The following is a 23086-nucleotide window of genomic DNA, read 5'->3' as shown; positions in this document are numbered from 1 at the left end:
CACAGAAACCAGGATCTGGGCTTTTGGCAGCCACAAAGGATCTGATAATGCATGGTGAGATGGCTATATAAATTGTCTGGTCATCTTAAAGGGGTTGTCCACTAGGAGGACAACCCCTTCTTACTCTGTTTTTTTCCCCCATGAAAATAAAAACACCTATACTTGCCTCCCGTGCTGATGTCATTGCCGCATTGGCGGCTCTCGTGTTCCCGGGGCTCATGTGTGGTTATGCCACACAAGCCCTGTGCCTAAACAGCGCTGTCATCACTGTCCCTACCCCTTTTTAAGTGAATCTGTGACCAAGTGTTCACCACCTAATCTAAGAACAGCCAAATGTACAGACGGAGAACCTTATTCCAGCGATGTGTCACTTACTAGGCAGCTTGCTGTAGTTTTGATTAGTGGTGTGGAAGAGTTTATACTGAGCTCAGCATTCAGAAAACTGGTAGATCTGCAGCAGAAAAAACAGGGATTTTATCAAAATTTGCAGCAACCAGAAAAGTCAGTGATACATCGCTAGAATTAGGATCTCTGCTCTTACATAATTCTGTTCTCAAGTGGGGTTAAAAAAAAATCCTTGTGACAGATTCCCTTTGAAAAGGCCTTTGGCCAAATTTTTCAAATGTGAACTGGATACACAAGATAGTAGTAGCTGCTGAGCGGAATAAAACGTTTTTTGAAGGGGGTTTCCGCCTCTCTTGTGGAGCTATTATGTGGAGTTAATATTCATTGTCCAAGTTAGTGTTATCAGATCGTTTTCATTGGTTCACATGTACATGCCTCCAATCATAAGCAGGCATGAACACTCAAAGGAAACACTATGACCCCATCATAGCTTAGATGACCTCCTGTTCCAGCCTTCATGAGTCAGGGGAGGGGGGTTGTAGGGACAGCACAGCAGAGGTGACCATGCTATGAAAGGAGTAGAGCTGATAGAAGGCTTTGTAATGTGGCACAACTAAACTCAGCTGCACAGCTCCTCCAGGAGTTAGGACCAGGAGATCAGAGCTCTATTGTTATATCTCACACACTGAGAAACCTGCTCTAAGCTGTGGTGGGGCGTGTTCTTCTTTCCTTTGAGTTCTGCTTCCTGCTTATAATTATAACCCCCAGTGGTATCTGATTACTTCCTCTTGGACTTAACGAACTAACGCATTAGGATCCAAATACTTTGACTGCTAATATCTTTCCAATGGACAGGCAAAATTCTAAATAAGTTTTATTCACAATTTATACCGTGTTAAGCACTTTTCAAAGCCCCCTCAAGACTTGCATTTTTCTCAGCCATGTCAACCTTTTCATTAACGTTCCTTTTGAGTCTTGGATGTTCTATGCAGGTCAATAGAAAAAACGATCTGTCCTGAAGGTGGCCATATACTTTACATAGTTATCCAAACTGTCGTTCAGCTGACAGTTTTTTTTTTTTTAAACCCATCCTACACATGCACACTCGCCTTCACTAAGCACACGTGCTCTCAATAGTGAGAGCATAGTAAACTGCTGTCAACCACCTTTTATAATATCTGGCTCTTTCTCTGTATTCCAGGCTTATTTTTAAAGGTCTGGTGTAATTTGTTCTTCCCTTGTAGACTGGCTGAGGGGGAGCAGATCCTGTCTGGTGGAGTTCTGAATAAGCAAAAGAGCCAGGAGGAGATAGTTACAGAGTTTGGAGACTCTGCCTGCTTTACACTGTCGCTGCTCGGCCATGTATATTGGTAAGATGATTCTCCTGTCACGGATCTTAATTGTATTGCATAAAAAAATACTTGTGTGCCGAGTGCAACAACTAAGTGTTTAAGTAGGTAGAGTGGGGCCCCCATGCTGACATATGATGTACTGGTACATTATACGCCGGCTCCCTGACTTTAATGTGAGCTTGCACACCAGGCCCACATTCTCCCTGCAGATGATGGCTGACAGCCCCTTTTGAGGTGTGTTCACATGTAGAAAATTTGTTGCAGTAGTTTCAGCAAATTAAAATTGACTTAATTCATCTAAATGGGGATAATGGCAACAAGCACATGGAGTTCTGTCAGAATTGATGGAAGTGTCTGTGTTGATTTTTCTCGGTAACCAATTATGGGTGGCGCCCATGTGGACAACCAGCATATACTAAGAAGACAGATTTACCATGTGTTTATTAGCATCTAATTGTATTGTATCTCTGATCTCTTTACAGCAAAACCGATCGTTTGGCCAAAGGATCCGAATGTTACCAAAAGAGCCTTAGTCTAAATCCTTTCCTGTGGTCCCCTTTTGAAGCGTTATGTGAAATAGGTAGGCGTTGCTGAAGAGGTCTTCCCTCCTCGCCTGTGTCACAGTTCTAGATTGCTGCCTACTTTCTAGGTTGCTAGGCCGAATGAATATTTACAGGTGTTGTCAGTCTTGACATCCTTTGCAGTTCTTATTATTGGCATCTCTAATTTTTCTGTTCATGGTCAGTCTTAGAGCATCCTTTTTTTTTTTTTTTTTTTTTTTTCTTTTCTTTTTTTTTTCTTTTCCACCCCAATGTCTTTGATGTGTACTCTAGGTGAAAAGCCAGACCCTGAGCAGACCTTCAAACTGACCTCCCTCCAGAACTTTAGTAGCTGCCTGCCGAACACTTGCACATTAATGGTAAACAACCACAACATTATATCCCACAGGCAAGCGGACACAGTATTAATGGAGACGCCTCAAGACACTATAGTAAGTATTCAACCAAAAATGCTCATCTAGAGCTATGTAGAGATGGAATAGATTGTATTTGGAGGTCAAACTGCATTTTTGAAACTGAAACTTCTTCTTTTCCTGAAGCAGGTTTAGAAAAGTGTTTTGTTTTTGTTTTTTCTTAATTTTTTTTTTACAAACTTTGAGTGGACCGTGGCAAGTTAAGAGCAGGTTCCATCACGAGTGACATGCACTTCACCCCCCACTCATCAGGAATCTTTTTAACCCCTTAGTGATGGAGCCAAATTTTAAAAATCTGACCAGTGTCACTTTTTGTCATAATAACTCTGGAACGCTTCAACAAATTCCAGTGATTTTTTTTTAGATTGTTTTTTTTTCGTGACACATTATACTTTATGGTAATGGTAAACTTGGGTTGATATGTTTTGTTTATTTATTAAAACAAAATATCAGAAATTTAACAAAAATGTAAAAAAAATTAGCAATTTTCAAACTTTGATTATCCCTTTAATTCAGATAGTCATACCACAGCAAAACATTAATAAATAATATTTCCCACTTGTCTGCTTTACATCAGCACCATTTGTAAAATGTTATTTTATTAGCATTTTAGGATGTTTAAAAATGTAGCAGTAATTTTTCATTTTTTCATGGAAATTTGCAAAATTATTTTTTTAGGGGACCTATCCATGTTCTGAAGTGACTTTATGGGTCCTATATATTGGAAAAACCCCAAAAGTGATATCATTTTAAAAAAACAGCACCCCCTGATATTAAAATTTGCCATCACATAGTTTATTAACCCTTCAGGGGATTTTCAGGAATTAATACAAAGTGACATGACAGAATTAAAAAGTGTATTTTTACCACCTAAATGTCACTGACTTTTGAACAGGCCGTTGTAAGCAGCAGACTCTAAGGCCGCTATTTGGTCGTGAATTGCCATGGCAAACATCAGGACCACACAATCATGATCTCAGGGTGCTGATGGGGATAAAGAGGGAGAAGCCACACTCTTTTACACATTTATATGATATAGTCATTATTGACAGCAGCCTCTAAGGCAGTGTTCCCCAACTCCGGCCCTCAAGACCCACCAACAGGTCATGTTTTCAGGATTTCCTTAGTATTACACAGGGGATGGGATTCTTGGTCATCCAGCTGATGCAAGTATCACCTGTGTAATACTAAGGAAATCCTGAAAACATGACCTGTTGAGGGCCGGAGTTGGGGAACATTGCTCTAAGGGGTTGAACAGATATGGACGGTGACAACACTGATCGTGCCTGATGCAGCAAGTTGTCAGCTATAGTGTACAGCCCACAGCTGCTGGATTGTCACCTGTATGGGGATGCTAGTCTCTTACATCTCAGGTCAGTTAAAAGACGTATGACGGTCATTAAGGGGTTAAACCTGACATGGGGAGAGGGGGACAAACAAAAAACCGCAAAAAGGATGAGTAAGAAGTGTGTAACACTTGAAACACTATGTTCTCCATTCATCAAGACCACTGTAATTCACTCCAGTTTTGATGAGGAGGTGCGCTGAAGTCAGGCGTAGGCCTCTTCATTATCCTGGAGTGTTGGACAAGGGGCATTCACCTATATATGCGCCTCAACACAAATCCTACTCCAGTACCAGCTGAACTAAAATTTGTGGTGTAGCATACTCCACTCGACATTCATTTTTGAAAAGTTGCAGTTGCCAAACCCATCACCCCTATCCCGCGCACTTTGTTGGCGTTGTTCGAAAATCGCGCAAGAACACCCAAGTGTCACAAAATGTTAGTGCAGTCTCAGGTTTTTACGCAAGAATCCTAGTATAAAAGGTTTGAAGAATTGGACCTCGTGTACACAGCATCGTTTAGCTGCCGATGCAGCCACAGACTATTTCCAGGTGAAACAGCTTCAGAAAAACTGTGAGTTTTCCTGAAATGGCTTCGCCATTGGTTCTTGTGGCGGGGCCTGTCAATGTCCTCTTTCACTTTATGCTCTAACGTATAAAGCATCGGCAGATCCTAATGGAAGCCGCCCAAAGATTGAGCATATCACTTTGTTCAACGGTTTTGATATTTGGTGTGCATTATGTTCATTCAATGAGGCTCCTTTTTCTCTTTCCCCCATGATGGCACCACGGAGAGAGGGGTCCGCCCCCAGGGACAGGAAACCTACAGGTGAAAAAGGGCGTACCTCTCTCCCACATCAGTTGGTTTCCTGTCCCTGACAGGGAACCTACAGCACGTACCTGAAGATCCTTCGTGGGATACCAGGGGCTGATCCAGTCGGTTCCTGACGGGGCGCCCTGTCACGGCTGGGTCGAGCGGTTTTTCTCTCCCCCCTTTTTTCCTTCCCTGAAGCACCACCGCTGGGGTCGGCGGGCCTTATGGGTGAGTGAGAAGGGGAGGCAGTGAAGAGGATCAAGTCTGCCTTCCCCAGGAAAAAAAAAAGGGGAGGAAGGAGGCAGGTGGCGGCGGTCACCGACATAGTCTCCGTACCGCTGCACAGCAGTGCATGGGGGTAGCGGCGGCTACCATTCCATGGGGTCCCAGGCGCAGAAGAGCCGGTATCTGGAGCGCTGGACACGTGGGACCGCTGAAACGCCGGCGTGTGGGCAGGTGCCGGTAGGCAGAACGCTGGGAGACGTGGGCGCAACCCCGCTTATATCTTCCCTTATGTGATTGAGCGGTGCGCATGCGCAGATCACCAGTTCCACCGTCGGCACAAGGTATTAAAGGGGCGCTTCCAGGCGGGAAAACGTGGATAACTCAAACCTCCTTTGCACTAAACACAGTGCGGAGGCCACTATGAGCGACCAGGAGCAGCAGGATGCGCAGGAGATTATACAGTTATCTCCTGAGCAAGCGCAGGTACAGCAGCATCAGTGCAAGGGAAACACTTCCTCTCAATAGCGCAGCAGCAGTGGACGCTCAGGGTCACAACGCAGCCGAGTTTCTACGAAACCACGCGACCGGTGACTAATCCAGCGGTGGATATAGTCCGCAGGCCTGAGACGGTATCTCTTATCCACAGGAGGGTGAATGATCTACGTGAAAGTGCTGAATTTAATACGGGGTTACTCTTTCTTCTAGGGAAGAAAATGTGCAGACAAATCAAAGCACAGAGTATGTGCTATATGCTCAGAAGAGCTACCTTCCTCATGGGAGAAAAAGCTATGCATCACTTGTATAGAGAAAACGATTCAGGAAGAATCCCCGGCGTTTGCCTCAGACCTAAAGTCATTAATAAAGAGCCAGGTTGAGAGTGCCCTCAAAGGCATTAAGACCTCAAAGAAAAAACGCAAATCAAGTCACAGGTCCCCTGAATCCAGTGTGGACGAGTCAGAAAGCGAAATATCTGATTCTAGTGATTCATCAGCCTCCGAGACCTCTTCGCTATCCTCAGAAGGGAGACGCAGTTGCTTCCCTATCGAAGAGACAGACGCTCTCATAAAAGCCGTCAAGACAACAATGGGTCTGGTAGATGAACGCCCTAAAAAATGGCGCAGGATATAATGTTCAGTGGTTTGGAACAAAAGAAAAGAGCATTCCCAATAAATGACAAAATTCACTCTCTAATAAGAGAGAATGGAAGAAACCGGGCACAATGTCGTACCCGGGACCTACAATGGGAAACTTTAGATTCAAGCATATCTCTGCGTGGAAATTTAGACGGGCAATTAAGTATCTCGTCAAGCACGATACACTCCCTAGTATGGTGGGCAGACCCAGTGAATTTAACCAAGGGGGTTCCTTGGGCACTACCGACGGAAAAAATCCTAACGACGGATGCAAGCCCCTGGGGGTGGGGAGCACATATAGACGATCAAGTGGCACAGGGGAATTGGAGCAAAAATCAAGAGCTAGTCTCTTCAAACATGAAAGAACTGTTAGCGTTAAAATTGGCCCTAACGCACTTTCTAAAACTCCTTCACTCCCATCACGTAAAAATCTTTTCGGACAACCAGGTAGTGGTAGCATACCTAAACCACCAAGGGGGCACCAGGTCTCGAGCATTAATGGAGGTAACCCAATCCATCTTCCACATAGCAGAACACAATCTGAAGTCCTTGACAGCTCTCCACATAAAAGGCTCAGAAAACCAAACTGCAGACTTCTTGAGCAGGACATGCTTAAAACAGAGGGAGTGGGAGCTAAAACAATCGGTATTCAACCAGATCGTAAAACTTTTGGGGACAGTCAGAAATAGATCTATTTGCGAGCAGTCAAAACCAGAAAGTAAAAACATTCTGCTCAATCGACCCCCGGGGGGGGGGGGGATATGGCCAGTAGCTCTAGACGCCTTTACAATTCCCTGGAACTATCGCCTCGCCTACGCGTTCCCTCCGATATCCCTCATTCCCTTAGTGCTGTGGAAAATTTGGGAGGACGGAGTAACAGTGATAGTAATAGCTCCATTCTGGCCCCGCAGAATATGGTTTTCTTGGCTAAGAAAAATGTCCATATCAAACTCTTGGGTTCTACCAGACACTCCGAAACTTTTATCCCAGGGTCCGGTGTTTCACCCCAATGTAAAGAATCTTCACATGACAGCTTGGCTTTTGAAAGGAAGCTACAAAGCGATAAAGGCTTCTCCCACAATCTAGTATCCACCCTATTACAGAGTAGAAAACTCGTAACCACCAAAATATATGGGAAAGTGTGGAAAAAATTTATGTCAGTATCCGGCGCAGACCCATCCGGGGAAACCCCAATAGAGAAAATCCTTGCGTTCCTGCAGAAGGGATTGGAAAAAGATCTAGCTACAAGCACTCTAAAGGTTCAGGTAGCAGCCTTGGGAACTTTGTACAACCGTGATCTAGCCAGAAACCGCTGGATCATGAGATTCATTAGAGCCTCAAGTAGGTCCAGGCCTATTCCTCTCCATACTACTCCTCCATGGGATCTAAACCTTGTTCTAAATGCTCTAACCAAACCTCCCTTTGAGCCCCTGGCAGACGCTCCTTTAAAGATCTTATCTTTAAAAACCACGCTCCTGGTGGCCCTAACCTCGGCCCGCCGCGTTAGCGATATACAAGCGTTATCTGCATGCCCACCCTTTACTCAGATACTCGAAGACAGAGTCATTCTTAAAACTGACCCGGCTTACCTCCCTAAAATCGCGTCACAATTTCATAGAACTCAAGAGATCTCTTTGCCCTCCTTTTGTCCCAGCCCCAAAAATGAGGGGGGGGGAAACATTGCATACCCTAGACGTAAAAAGGTGTCTGGTCCAATATCTATCAGCCACTAGGGAGTGCAGGAAGGATAGGGCTCTTTTTGTCTGCTTCCAGGGTCCAAGGAAGGGACAGAAAGCATTGAAAGCCACGTTAGCGAGATGGATAAGAGACTCCATCGCCCTATCCTACTCATCCTGTGGGACAGCCATCCCGGAGAATATAAAAGCTCATTCTACCAGAGCAGTTACATAGTTACATAGTTATTAAGGTTGAAGGAAGACTATAAGTCCATCTAGTTCAACCCATAGCCTAACCTAACATGCCCTAACATGTTGATCCAGTGGCATCATCCTGGGCGGAGAGAGCTGGCGCTTCAATACAACAGATATGTAGAGCTGCCACTTGGTCTTCCCAGTCTACATTTTTCAAACATTACCGTTTAGACTTGACCTCCTCTGATCTCACCTTTGGGCGAAGGGTTCTAGAGGCAGTGGTCCCTCCCTAAGAGTTAAAATCTATGCAAATCTCTCCGTGGTGCCATCATGGGGGAAAGAGAAAATCGTAGTTACTTACCGATAACGGTATTTCTCTGATCCCATGATGGCACCCGTATATTCCCTCCCTTTTCACACACAGGTGTGCACATTATAATGTATTAGTGATTCGCTTTAGTCACGGTGCCTCTGTTAAGTTAAATTGGTTAAAGGGACACTGTCACCTGGATTTGGAGGGAACAATCTTCAGCCATGGAGGCGGGGTTTTGGGGTTTTTGATTCACCCTTTCCTTACCCGCTGGCTGCATGCTGGCTGCAATATTGGATTGAAGTTCATTCTCTGTCCTCCATAGTACACGCCTGTATAAGGTAAGATTGCCTTATACAGGCGTGTACTACGGAGGACAGAAAATGAACTTCAATCCAATATTGCAGCCAGCATGCAGCCGGCGGGTAAGGAAAGGGTGAATCAAAAACCCCAAAACCCCGCCTCCATGGCTGAAGATGGTTCCCTCCAAATTCAGGTGACAGTGTCCCTTTAAGTTTAATTTGTGCAAATATTGAGTTGCAGCTGAAGTTCTGTATAAGGCTCTGCAAACCAACTGATGTGGGAGAGAGGTACGCCCTTTTTCACCTGTAGGTTTCCTGTCTCTGGGGGCGGACCCCTCTCTCCGTGGTGCCATCATGGGATCAGAGAAATACCGTTATCGGTAAGTAACTACGATTTTTTTGCCAAAACTTTGCCTGAAAAAGGCGTTGTGTGTACATACTCTTGCTTAAGCCATTTTTGTGGCTTTTTATTTTATTTTTGGATGGGATCTGCTTAAAAAAAAAAAAAAAAAAATGGAAAAAAAAAGTCTGCACTATAGGGCTTCTATATACATGAACGTTTAAATCTAGTATAATTGCAAGTTGTCCTACTGCTTTAGTGTTCCTCTGTTTTCAAGTTCTGTTTGCTGTCGGTGAATAAGAAAGCTGCTTATTTACTTTGAGACTGAAAACCTGTTGAGAAATTAGTGCAACTGTATCCAATCTAGGCAATCCTCAGTAAGCTACTGTAATACATTGTATACTGTATATTAGCAGAACAGGAAAGCGCTTTATACTGCTAGGCAATCTCTGCATGTCGCGGCTGTCGAACAGCCTCAAGACATGCAAACACGGGGACTCAACCATATTTTTTTTCAGCACACCGAAAATACTTGATTGGAACTCGAGCACGCTCGGATAACACCTTATCCGAGCATGCTCGCTCATCTTTAGTGATGAGCGAATAGACTCGTTACTCGAGATTTCCCGAGCATGCTCAGGGCTCCTCCGAGTATTTTTTAGTGCTAGGAGATTTAGTTTTCATTGCTTCAGATGAATGATTTACAGCTTTTAGCCAGCATAAGTACATGTGTGGGTTGCCTGGTTGCTAGGGAATCCCCACATGTAATTAAGCTGGCTAGTATCTGTAAATCATTCAGCTGACGCGAAAAAAACAAAATCTCTGAGCACTAAAAAATACTTGGAGGACAGGATTCACTAAACCATCTCAGACAGATCTCTCCAGCCTCTGTGTGAAGATTTCCTCTGACGGAGAACTTGTCACCTCTCATGGCAGCCTGTTCCACTTATTGATCACCCTCACTGTCAGAAACTTCTTTCTAATATGCATCTTCTCCATTTCAGTTTCATTCCATTGCTCCTCGTGTTATGTGCAAATAGTTATGATCCCTCTACACTGTGACATCCCTTCAGATATTTATAGACCACTATTAAGTCTCCTCTTTTTTTTTTTTTTTGCTGTTGCATCACACTGATTCGTGCAGTCTGTGATCTATTCATATGCCAAAGTCTTTTTTTTCACATCTGCTGTTGCTTAGTTCTTCCCATTCTGTAGATGAAATTTTCGTTTTTCTTGCCCAGATGTAGAATCTTGCATTTCTCCCTGTTGAATACCATTCTATTAGTCTGTGCCCATTGTTCAAGCTTCTCTAGATCCTTCAAAATCCTTTCTCAGACTTCTCTAGTGTTAGCTATCCCTCCTAGCTTTGCATCGTCTGCAAATTTGATTAGTTTACCTTCGGTTACCTTATCAAAATTATTTATAAAAATGTTGAACAACACTTGGGCCAGGACAGAGCCTTGTGGTACCCCTCTTGAAATACTGCTGATGTATTTAGTTGTGGATTGTTCCGTCTGGATATTTTTGTGATTTAAAGGGGTTATTCCTAGAGATTAGAGTTGAGCGAATTTGATTGGGTCCTTGTTTATTCGGCAACCTAATGCGCTTGCCGAATAAGCTGCAGAGGAAACCCGGATACATGGAGCGCACCGACTGGTCAGCTGTCCGGCGCCACAGCTGCATGTGTCGCGGCTGTGTCACGGTCATAGCACATGCATTTGACGCCTGTGTGTTGGGCTCTCCATGCATGTGCTGTGACCATGACACAGCCACGACACATGCAGCTGTGGCACTGGACAGCTGATCAGCCGGAGCAATCCGGGTTCCCTCTACAGCTTATTCGGCAAGCGCTATAGTTTGCCAAATAAGGGACCCGATCAAATTTTCTCAACTTGACCTGAGATTAAAATGATTCCATATCCTTAACTTCCTGATCTCTGAAGCTTCAACTGGTGGAACACACAACTATCCTATGAATGGGGCACATGATCCAAAGAGCAGGGGCACTGCCTCAAATCAATGGTTGGTGTGCTTTTTCTTAGGTCTCACAGTCCCATTCTCTGGGTCGCTGGGGATTCCAGGGGATAACTTTTAATTCTGGGAATTGTAATGTAGCCATATTGGAGGGCTTACGAGCATGAACCGCCTTTTTAAAGTCATGCCACAGCATTTCAATCGGATTAAGGTCAGGACTTTGACTAGGCCACTCCAAAGTCTTCATTTTGTTTTTCTTAAGCCATTCAGAGGTGAACTTCATGTGGTGCTCTGATTTGGTATTCACCAGTATGGCTGCCTGTCTGCAGAAGGGGATTTTTATGCTTGTGCTCTGGGGTGGCCTGTGGGGGACTTTGTGTTGCTCTGCTCTGGCCTGTGGGGGACTTTTCTGTGTTGCTCTGTTTAGGTATTCATCTGTATGGCTTCTGACAGGTCGCTTTATATAATAAATAGGGGGCAGGTCACTGAGGGATCAGTGACCTGTCACAAGCCATACAGATGAATACCTACGCAGAGAAACACACAAAAGGCCCCCAGAGGCCACCCCGAAGCACAAGCATATCATTAACCCAAAACTGAAAATAAAGATTAAACAACCACAAGAGGGATTTCATCACCCAAGGTATCATTTTAATCAGTATAACTGTGCTGACCTGACACTGTAGATTACTGTGCACAATCCTGCTGACAGGTTCACTTTAAAAACTGCATTTTGTGTTTACTTGTGTCATCTTTGTCCAATATTTTAAACTTGTTTGGTGAACTGAAACATTTAAGTCTGACAAACGTGCAAAAGACTAGGAAATCGGGAAGGGAGAAAACACTTTTTCACACAACTGTACGTATAGAGCAACAATACCAGAGAATTTTGACAGCATGCAGTGTGTGCACTGTAAGGGTTCAGAAGTCTGCAGTCACATAGTGTGGACCAGACAATCTCTTTAAATAATTGCCATATTTCTGTCTCTTAAAGGAACTTAATAGATTAAATCTGGAATCCTCCAATGTAAAATACTCCTTGAACTCGGACTCCTCGATGTCCTACATAGACCCTGCAGTTATCTCCCCAGACTTATTACCTTTGGGGACCGGTTCCTCTATCTTGGTGAAACAGGCTCAGAACAAACCAAAGAGTGGGCGCAGCCTGTTAGGGGGGCCAACAGCTTTGAGCCCGCTCACACCCAGGTAAATTGTTTTTGTCTTTTTTAGCTTGCTTTCACCTATAGTGTATTCTATACTACCTGCTGACTTTATAATTCTATTATCTTGCCAGTTTTGGAATTTTACCACTAGAAACCCCTAGCCCAGGTGATGGGTCATACTTACAAACGTATAATTCCTCCTGCGTCCTTGATGTGCCATCTTCTGGAACTTCTGCTAAAAAGGTTTGTATTGCATCTAAATATAAATTGTACCTTATTATGTAATTCTTGCTCTTTCTCTATCGCCTCTCATTGGGGGACACAGGAACCATGGGTGTATGCTGCTGCCACTAGGAGGCTGACACTATGCAAATAAAAAAAGTTAGCTCCTCCTCTGCAGTGTACACCCCACCGACTGGCATTATGCACTTCAGTTTAGCTTGGTGTCAGTAGGAGGTGGACACGGGTCTTTCATTAGACCCTTATCTACCTCAATGTGCGTCGTTTTCTTTCAGGTTTTTTCTGGAGGGATACAGGGTGAACAGTCACACCTGTAGTCCCACAATACGGACTATGAGTACGGCGTGTACTGCCACCCCGTATCCTCATAGATCCCTCTCCAGGACCAAGATCCTAGCACACAAGCGTGCTCAGAAGTCCGGTCCTGGCTCAATACCCCACCCACTCGCCCACCAGAGCCTGTCGTTTGCGGAGACGAGGACGTCCATCAGCTCCTGGACGTCTCATTCTTCTTCAGGTTAGTAACGGCGTGGGATGTTTGAGGTGAGTATTTTCCCCATCCCATCCCAGATCATTCAAGGGGGTAAGTATACAGATCAAGAAAGGTGAGTATTTTCTCCCCTGTCTAGCAATCTAAGAGTGGGGCTCGGGGGTTGTTTTATGGGGAAGGCACTGTGTCCCACAGTTTGGGGGTCCAGGGCTCTTACCTCACCCTGGATCTCTCTTCAGCTTCCCTTGTGCGGCGTATGGGTCCACCAGGGAGGGGGTTCATTGCGGCGGTAGCGCCGGGGCCTTGTAAGGTCTCCACGCCGTCTCTCCCCCACGGCGGTCTCCAGGCTCTAATCCAGGCCCCGGCTTCGGTCGGGGCCTAGTCTGGACCCTTTCCGCCGGCCTCCGGGGGCTAATTTAGGCCCCGGCTTCTGTCGGGGCCTGGTGCGGTGTTATGGCTCCGCCCCATCCTCTTTTCGGCGGGCCTTTCTCCCGCGTCTTCCCCCCTTCTTCTCTCCGGCGCTTAGCCCCGCCCACTCCTCCTGGCCTCGGCACAGACCGCGGCACAGTGCCTCTGCCCCCCTGCTCTCTCCAACGGGTGGGCTAGCCTTGCGGGGCCTCCACGCTGCGGCTTCCATTCCCGCCGGCCACCGGGGGCTAATTTAGGCCCCGGCTTCTGTCGGGGCCTAGTGCGGCGTTATGGCTCCACCCCCGTCCTCTTTCCGGGCTTTTCTCCCGCGTCTTCCCCCCTCTTCTCTCCGGCGCTTAGCCCCGCCCACTCCTCTTGGCCTCAGCACAGACTGCTTTCGGCGCTTCTTGGCTTGTGCGGCGGACTTAAGAGAGCGGGGACTGACCTTTGCGCCCTCCTTTTCAGCAGGAGGATGGTAGGCACACGTTTTTTTGCACTGCTGTACAGTCGCCACTCCCGGCGTGTGGACCCAGCGGTGATTTCTTACAGGACCTGCCTTCCCTGACGACCTCCTCCATCCTCTACAGCCGAAGCTATCCACAGGACATCTGCCGTGAGTAGCTCTGCACTGCAGATCCATACCCTGCCTCTGCTTTAGTCAGATACCTTTTGTGCTCTCCTGAAAGGGCAGGTTCCCCTTAGGTCAGTCCTCTCCCACCTGTCAGGACTGCAGCGACCCCACATCGTTCAGGGCTCCCCCCCCCCCTCTGCCCCGAGTGAGAGTGAGGACCCTATCCCAGGGTGGGCTTCCTCTCTGTCTCAATCTGTGGCGGATCTCACCAGGGTTTCCCAGACCCGGTGTCCGTTCTTCATAGGTTGCCCTTGCAGACCTCCGCGGTAGCCAGCGGGTCACAGGTAGCCCTGTCTGAACCTACAGGATAGGCCTTAAAGGGGTCCATACGGGAGCGCCGTTCCGACTCCTCTTCCCGTTCCATCTTGCCTCACGGCCCATTTCAGCGGTCAGTTTCTTCCCGGTCCTCTCCCTTGAATCAGGCGAGGTGTTCTCAGACGCACATTCAGAGGGACGTTTTGGAGCTGCTTTCTGACCAAATCGCTAACATGAGTGATATGGTTCAGAGCCTCATTGGAGTAATCAACCAGACCTGTGGCATCAAAGATTCCTCTACGGAACGCGCGGATCAGGCGGTTTCGTTTAGATGGTCGAAGCCACCTTCCAAGGTCTTTGCTTCTCACCCTGAATTCGAGGATTTCCTGACGAGAGAAAAAGAGAATTCGACCAGTCGCTTTCAGAGAGGAAAGCGCCTTGGCGTTTTTATATCCCTTTTCTCTGGAGCTCACTGCTAATTGGACTCTGTCCTCCAACACGGTCCTTCCGCTATCTGGCGGAGCATCTCTGAAAGATTCTAACTATAGAGTCATAGATTCCTTTGCGAAGTCAACCTTCGAAACGGTTGCGTCTATTTTTGCCCGGCCATTGCTTACACTTGGGTTTCAAAATCCATATCCAAATAGGTCACTCAACTCCGTCAGAGCATTCTGGACGGGGCCCCACCTGGACAGCTGGCGGAGCTTGCCAACCAGTTTTCTCATGCGGGTGAATACTTGGTCTCCGCTTTCCTGAATGCCACGTCTTTTGCGGCTCAGGTGTCCAGCAATGCCGTTGCCATCCGTCGGTCCGTTTGGCTCAAGGTCTGGCAGGCGGATTTGTCTTCAAAAAGTCCCTTACCAGCCTGCCTTTTCAGGGTTCACGTCTCTTTGGTTCTAAGCTGGACCAAATCATTAAGGATGCTACTGGGGGCACAAGTCTACACCTCGTCGCCCTCCTCCTAGACGGCAATTTTGGTCCTTTCGGCCTTTTCGTCGCTTCGTGGCGTCAAACTCCTTTCCCCCCGCAGCAACAGAGGCCACAGGCACGCCAAGAATAGAAGACGGTTTCCTTTAGACCCACTCCTTCCTGGCGCTCTCGCTACTCCCAGGGTAGATCCTCCAGATCTAGGACTGGAGGATCCACCTCTGCATGTCTCACAGCAAGACCCCAGCCTACTTCCTAGGCTTGGCGACTTTCTCCTCTTCTTCAGGGACGTCTGAATCTCCTCAGTAGAGGACTCATGGGTCAGGGAAGTTGTATCCTCGGGATACAAAATAGAGTTCGTTTCACTGGTCTCTATTATAATCTTTTGTCGTACAAAAAAAAAAAGTTTCGTCCCACTTTGGATCTCAAATTGCTGAACTGGAGAGTTCGTCTGAGACACTTCAGGATGGAATCCTGTCATTCAGTAATTGCTTCCATGGAGGCTCGAGAACTTATGTGTTCCATAGAAATTCAGGACGCCTACCTCCATGTTCCGATTTTCCCGGGACATCACCGATTCCTGCTCTTTGCGGTGCTCCAGGACCATTTTCAGTTCTTCACTCTGCCGTTAGGTCTCGCAACCGCTTCCAGGGTTTGCATGAAGACCATGGCGGTGCTGATAGCCATCTTGAGGTTCAGGGGTCTTATTTTTTCCGTACCTTGGCGACATCCTCTTCAAGGCTCCGTCCCTTTTTCTCAGGCTCACCAGAGCCTGTCCATCGTCCTCTATACCCTAGTCTGCTTCGGGTGGCTTGTCAACTAGAAGAAATCCTGTCTTGTTTCTTCCCAGCGCCTCGTTTTTTCTGGGCATGCTCCTCGACACTCGTCAGACCAAAGTCTTCCTTCCCGAGGACAAGAGATCCATCCTTCGTCGGGACATATGCTTGCTTTAGGGTCCTCGGCTTCCCTGCTTCTGATCGGCCATGAAGGTTCTGGGGAGGATGGTAGCGACATTGGAAGCGATTCCCTTTGCCCAATTTCGCTCTCGACTTCTTTAGCAGGCCATTCTGTCACAGTGGGACAGGGCTGTCTTGTCTCTGGATCGTCCGATCCGACTCTCCCCGAGTCAAACGGTCCCTCAACTGGTGGCTGACGTTACCTCTCATCTCCCAGGGCATATCCTTCCTTCCAGTTCTCTGGCAGGTGGTGACAACGGACGCCAGCCTGCTCGGCTGGGGCGCGGTGTTTCGCCACCTGACTGTTCGGGGTCGTTGGTCGGCGCAGGAGTCTCCTCCGCGATTCAACGTCCTCGAGCTTCGGGCCATCTTTCTCTACCCTCGTCTCTGGGAAAGGATTCTCAGGGGTCTACCTATCCAAATCCAGATGGACAATGCCACGGTGGTGGCATATGTCAACCATAAAAGGGGGGACTCGGAGCTCCTTGGCCGAGGTATCCAAGATCCTCCTCTGGGCAGAGGCAACGGTTCCGGTGATATCCGCGGTGCATATCACCGGCATGGACAATTGGGCTGCCGACTTCCGCTGCCGCGAGGGTCTCGAGGCAGGGTAATGGTCCTTGCATCAGGAGGTCTTCCATCAGATTTTTCTTTGATGGGGGACTCCGGACGTGGACCTCTCTGCATCCCGAAGGAACTGGAAGGTTCCTTTTGGTTCGTCTCCAGATCTCGCGACCCTCTCGCAGTGGGCATCTACGCTCTGGCCATTCACAGTTCGAGCTCCCGCATCTGTTCCCATCCCTTCCCTTGCTTCCCGGTCATTCTGATTGCCCCGAATTGGGCCAGGAGAGCTTGGTTTGCGGAGATCGTCAATCTCCTCGCGGACGCCCCCTAGCGCCTTCCAGACAGACCCGATCTGCTGTCCCAGAGTCTGATCTGCCACCCGATTTCTCGGTCACTCGATTTGACGGCGTGGCTGTTGAGACTGTAGTTCTAAGAGCGTCTGGCCTTTCTCACCATGATCCAGGCTCGAAAACCTTTGTCTTCTAGGATCTACTATCGTACCTGGAAGGCTTACTTCCGTTGGTACGAGTCCAATCGCGTTTCTCCTATGTTCTTTTCCCTGCCCTCCGTTTTGGCCTTCCTTCAGGCGGACTGGATTTGGGCCTTGCTCTTAGTTCCCTAAAGGACCAGGTTTCTGCGCTCTCTATCCTTTTTTCATAAGACGTTATCTTCTCGGCCACAGGTTAAGACCTTCCTTCAAGGAGTAGCCCATGCTGTCCCTCGGTACAGGGCCCCTGTGGATTCATGGGATTTAAATCCTGTGCCGGACGTTATGGGGGGTTCCCCCCTTTGTGCCTCTCAGGGAGTTTTCCCTGTCAGTTCTATCTTGGAAGGTGGCCTTTCTTGTGGCCATCACTTCTATCCGCTGCGTTTCCGGGTTGGCGACCCTCGCTTGCCGACCTCTGTTCTTGGTCATTCACCAAGACAAGGTGGTCCTCAGGCTTCCGCCTTCCTTCCTTCCTTCCTAAGGTGGTTTCTACCTTCCACCTCAACGAGGACATCGTTCTACCTTCCTTTGGTACAGCTTCGACTCATCCTCTGGAGCGATCGTTGAACAAGCTGGACCTCGTCAGGGCAGTGAGGATCTACCTGGCTAGAACGGCCGCTTTCCGGAAGACTGATTCTCTTTTCGTCATTCCTGATGGCACGCGTAGAGGCATGCCTGCTTACAAGGCGACTATTGCTCGCTGGATCAGAACGGCAATTTTGGAGGCTTACCGGGTCAAGAACAGAGTGTCCCTCCTGGGTTGGAGGCTCACTCTACCCGGGCAGTCAGCGCCTCCCGAGCGGGGCACCACAGGGCTTCCGCCCTACGGCTTTGCAATGCGGCAACTTGGTCTTCCATCCACACGTTCGCCAAATTTTACAAGATCCATACCTATGCTTCGGCGGTAGCCAGCTTAGGCAGATCCTGCAGGCGGCAGTGGGTGAGTCCTCTGACCTGATGGAAGTCTGTTTTCCCTCCCCAGGGACTGCTTTGGGACGTCCCATGGTTCCTGTGTCCCCCAATGAGAGGCGATAGAGAAAACAGGATTTTTGGTTGCTTACCGTAAAATCTGTTTCTTGGAGCCTCCATTGGGGGACACAGCACCCTCCCATGTTATTCAATTTCGGTTGTTCTGTGTTCTATGACTGTTCTCAGGTTTACAGTTCTCATGTTTGTGGATTTGTTTCAACCTTATTATTTTTCTCCTCCTGCTTTCTCACTAACTGAAGTGCATAATGCCAGTCGGTGGGGTGTACACTGTAGAGGAGGAGCTAACTTTTATTTGCATAGTGTCATCCTCCTAGTGGCAGCAGCATACACCCATGGTTCCTGTGTCCCCCAATGGAGGCTCCAAGAAACAGATTTTACGGTAAGCAACCAAAAATCCTGTTTTTGTGTAAATGCTCATTCCTACATTTCCTTGCAGTCCGTTGCCAGAATCAGCCAAGCAGGAACAAAGTCCGTGTTCTCACAGAGCGGTAACAGCCGGGACATGACCCCTGTGCTTCTTGTTCAGACTCAGGGTTCTGGACCCCAAACTAGGTATGATTATTATCACCAGAGAAAATGTAAGCTCACCCTTAGCTTTATGTTCTGTTTGTCTCCAGTGTTTTACGATGAATCAATGTTGCTGAAGGGTCCGGAGATCCCCTTCCCCCCCCCCCCTCCATAGTCCAGGCTGCTACTAGCTTATGCTGAAAATTACAGTATTGCTGGAAAGTCCAATATTACCCTGCTGGTCAGTTGTCATGGCCAGCACCAGCTTCAGCTGTGGCAAAGTGGCACCATGGATATTCTTTTCAAATTGCATTGTTCAGGAAAGTAAAACATATTTAGGACATTTTGCAATATATGTGTTTAATATAAAACAAAATTTTATTGGGGACTGAATAATACCAAAGGGTGAAGGTGTGGAGACTAAGAACAAATTGATCTCCTTCTATGAAGGCTATTCTTGCTTCTGGACACTGAGACAATCAGTTTAACTAACCTTGGTATCAGTGGAGGAGGGCACATCTAGTATTGGGACGCTGTCCTTCACACTGCAAGTCACAGGATGAAACCAAGGTTTTACTTACTCTGTCGCCTCATTGGGGGACACAGGACCATGGGGGTTATGCTGCTGTCCACTAGGAGGCTACACTATGCATAATCTGAAAAAGATTAACCGTGGCTCCTCCTCTGCAGTATACACCCCTGGATGGCGTCAGCCTTCTCCAGTTTTTGCTTAGTATCGCATAGGAGGCACACCTGAAACTTTTTTTTTAATCCGTTTTTTCTGACGGGATTACAGATGAAGAAAAGTGGGTCTCCTGTGAGACTCTCGGCATGGCTCCTTCCTTGGCCCCCTATTACGGGGTGCCCGGTTGAAGTCGAGATGGCTGTTCCCCATGTCGCTACTTCCCCAGTCCCTTGGGTGCTGGTTCGAAGTCGAGACCCCCCCCCCCCCCCCTCCTTCCCCAATTCCTTTTGGTTTCTGGGTTGAGGTCGAAGCGAGGATAAAGCCCCCTGATGGTGACAGCAGCACCCCCCCCCCCCCTAATCCCCCTCTGGGGGCATTAGGTTGAGACACCTTAGGTAGGGCCTGTACAGGCAGCACTCTGCAGCTCCCAGCAGCATGGGCCAGCACACTGGCTGCATGCAGGGACCCCAGCCCAGCTGCGGGCTCCTGTCGGGGCTGGGGGGAGTGCAGGCAGGCATGGCACAATAGAGACACAGGGCTCCCTGCACCCCAGTCTCTGCGGCAGCACCAGCTCTATAGTGCCTCAGGGGGACCCCTCACAGGGCCCCCCTTCCGCTTATAGCCCCACCACTATCCTGCCTTTAAATCCGTGGGGGGGGGGGTCCGGTTCAGATCCGACCCCCTCCCGGACTTTCGCGCCGGCCTGAAGCTTTTCTGGGCATCAGGCATCGAATTTAGGCAGCGGCTTCGGCCTAGCTGAAGCCCCCGCCTCCTCTTCGCCACCACCAACCAACACCCACCCCCCCTCCCCCCCCCCCCCCCGGCCCGCCCCCCGGATAACCAATATGACACTCTACAGTGCCATAGAGAGGGCGGATCGAGACAGAAAAGGCGCGTTTTTTACACAGCTCTGCCACCATTTTTCATCTCTACACCCCCTTCTCCCCTTTCCTCCTCTTCTCCCCTTTCCTCCTCTTCTCGGCCGCCATTTCTGCTGCAGGACAAGGATTAACCCTGCATCTCCTGGTCAGCAGGGCCAGGCCAGCCAGTCTCCGGGGGGCACAGGACTGTGGATCTTCGACGCTTGACCTAGGGGCAAACTGGTGGGGTAAGATCACAGCTGGGTTTTTTACTTGGTTGTGAATCCATATTCCCTATAAGGCTCCCCTATAGGTTCTTCTGCAGTAGGGTCCTCTGCATAGCCAGCCCTTCTGCACTCTGTGCACTATGCCGGGCTCAAGGTCCAAGAGAACCAGGCAGGACTGCTATTATGCATTCTGCACAGCCTGCAGGACCGCTCTCCCCAGCGGTAGCACGTATCCGCACTGCCAGGACTGCATCCAGAATACTGTGTCAGAACCCCAAGAAGCCCCTGCCAATGCTTCGGTGTCTAATGCCATGCCGGAATGGGTCACTCAGATGTCGCAATCTATGATGCAGTCTATAGATAACCTAACCTCCACATTGCTTTAGGCTCTGCAGAGTCATGCTTCGGCTATGACCGTTACCCAGCAAAGGGAGAGCTTGACTCAGGAACAGGACGACCCTGGCACATCTACGTCTAGGTCAGGACGCAAGCGCAAGTCCATCTGCGTCATCCCATAGCACACAGTCATCCCCTTCTAGGGAGACACCGTAGTTCCAGGTTATCTAGACCGTCCCCTTCCAGGGGCAGACAATGCAGATCTCCGCAATCCCCGACCAGAGAAGGCCTCCGCCCCAGCTCACCCAGCAGGGGACGCCTCAGTGATACACATGATTCGGAAGGCATCTGTGACATACAGTGCTAGTTGAGGACATAATCTCTTCCATTCATCGGGTGCTGGACATTTCTGATCTGCCACCAGAGGCCCCAGAACACAAGATTTCCTTTGAAGGACCTCTGAAGCCGCCTAAAGTTTTCTCTAACCACCCAGAGTTTAGAGGCGATCCTTAAAAAGCAGCTCTCACAGCCTGAGAAAAAATTTGCTAATCGCAAATATCTGGAGGCAAGGTACCCCTTCCCGCAGAAGAACACCAAGGAGTGGACAGATCCACCCGAAGTGGACCCCCCCAGTTTCTAGACTAGCAGCACATACCCGCCTTTCACTGCAAGATAGCTCAACCCTCAGGGACGCAGCAGACCGGCAGGTAGAACGCATGGCTCGTTTAATTTTCGAGGCTGCAGGGGCATCCCTGGCTCCCGCGTTCTCTTCAGTTTGGGCTGCCAAGGCCATTCTAGCCTGGGCCAAAAATGTACAAGCTGGCCTCCAAGCATCCGCTCCTGAGCTGTCGGACCAAGTGGTTCAAATAGCAGTTGTAGCAGATTACATGCTTCATGCAGCACTGGATTCAGCAAAGGGTGTAGCGGGGATAGCATCAAACGCTATCACAATATCCTCTGTATCCTCTGGCTGCAGGAAAGGAAAGCAGACGCAGCCTCAAAGAAGTCCCTCACGCACCTTCCCTACCTCAGTGGGTGACTTTTCGGTGAACAGTTGGACACGATGATATCCAACACCATCGGGGGTAAGGGTACCTTTCTTCTCCAACTGAAACCTAAACACACTTACAAGAAGCGTAACCAAACTCCATTCCGATCCTTTCGGAACTCCACGGGCTGGTCCGTCTCGCATCCAGCACAAGCACGTAACGCAGGGACATCTCACGATCGACGCAAAGGGCGGGCAAGACCTGGCAGTCAAAAGCAGGCCAGTCTAAGCCCAGAGGAGGAAAATCTCAGACTTTCTCCTCATCATGACTCACGGACTCCGGAAGACACCACACCCGTAGGCAGCCGACTCTTGATTTTTCATCAAGTCTGGCTGACTATTACAGAAGACAGGTGGGTCAGGGAACTAGTGTCTTCCGGATACAAGATAGAGTTCACCTCCAACCCACCGGACCGATTCTTCCTCTCTTTCCCCCCAAAACCACTAGCCAAGGCTCGTGCCTTCCAACAAGCGGTCTCCTCGCTTTTTCATGCAGGAGTCATAGTACCTGTCCCCATGGCCGAGCGCTTCCAAGGGTTCTACTCCAATCTTTTCGTAGTCCCCAAGAAAGGAGGCAGCGTACGGCCCATACTGGACCTACAACAACTCAACAAATATGTACGGTTTCGTAACTTCTGCATGGAGTCCCTTCGGTTTATCATTGCGTCCATGGAGAAGGAGAATATCTTGCCTCAATAGACATACAAGACGCATACCTGCATATACCGATTGCACCTGCCCATCAGAGATTTCTCAGGTTCGCAATCGACCAGGACCACTACCAGTTTGTGGCTCTCCCGTTCGGACTCGCCACAGCTCCCAGAGTGTTTACCAAAGTCATGGCAGCCACCATGGACGTCCTGCACTCCAGAGGCATAGTAGTCGTTCCATACTTGGACGATCTACTCATCAAGGCTCCCACCTTCTAGGACTGCGAGCTCAGCGTCTCAATCACAATCGACACTCTGAGTCGCATGGGCTGGTTAGTCAACCTACAAAAGTCATCACCATCCCCTAGTCTGTCTCTGACATTCCTGGGAATGCTATTCAATACCTCCAGGGGTCTAGTGCTCCTTCCCAAGGACAAGGCACTGGCTCTCCGACTAGGAGTTCGTAAACCCCCTCTATCTCTCCGGTTTGCCATGAGTCCTCGGCAGGATGGGGGCAGCAATAGAAGCGGTCCTATTTGCCCAGTTTCACCTCAGACCTCTCCAAGTAGCCATTCTCAAGTCCTGGGACAGGAATCCCTTTTCTCTCAACAGGGAGTTCCAGCTAACGTTGTCAACCAGGAGGTCCCTGCATTGGTGGCTCAAGCCAACCTCGCTAGCA

General features: G+C 48.6%; 1 protein-coding gene across 3 annotated transcripts in view; it reads left to right on the top strand.

The window, feature by feature from the left end:
• Positions 1 to 23086, top strand: part of CDC27 (cell division cycle 27) — an 84838-nt gene that overhangs the window by 15974 nt on the left and 45778 nt on the right. For 2 of the 3 annotated variants that reach the window (XM_069751314.1, XM_069751313.1), the window contains exons 4-9: positions 1590 to 1715; positions 2180 to 2277; positions 2531 to 2688; positions 11978 to 12189; positions 12278 to 12389; positions 18531 to 18646. In XM_069751314.1, the coding sequence (XP_069607415.1) occupies positions 1590 to 1715; positions 2180 to 2277; positions 2531 to 2688; positions 11978 to 12189; positions 12278 to 12389; positions 18531 to 18646 (822 nt within the window). The remainder of the gene's footprint in view (positions 1 to 1589; positions 1716 to 2179; positions 2278 to 2530; positions 2689 to 11977; positions 12190 to 12277; positions 12390 to 18530; positions 18647 to 23086) is intronic. The other variant, XM_069751315.1, reaches the window with a different exon arrangement.

This window comes from Ranitomeya imitator, chromosome 2 (genome assembly GCF_032444005.1).
Source record: "Ranitomeya imitator isolate aRanImi1 chromosome 2, aRanImi1.pri, whole genome shotgun sequence".
NCBI lineage: Eukaryota > Metazoa > Chordata > Amphibia > Anura > Dendrobatidae > Ranitomeya > Ranitomeya imitator.
The sequence above is the reverse complement of the archived record's forward strand: the minus strand, read 5'-3'. Positions and strand labels throughout refer to the sequence as shown.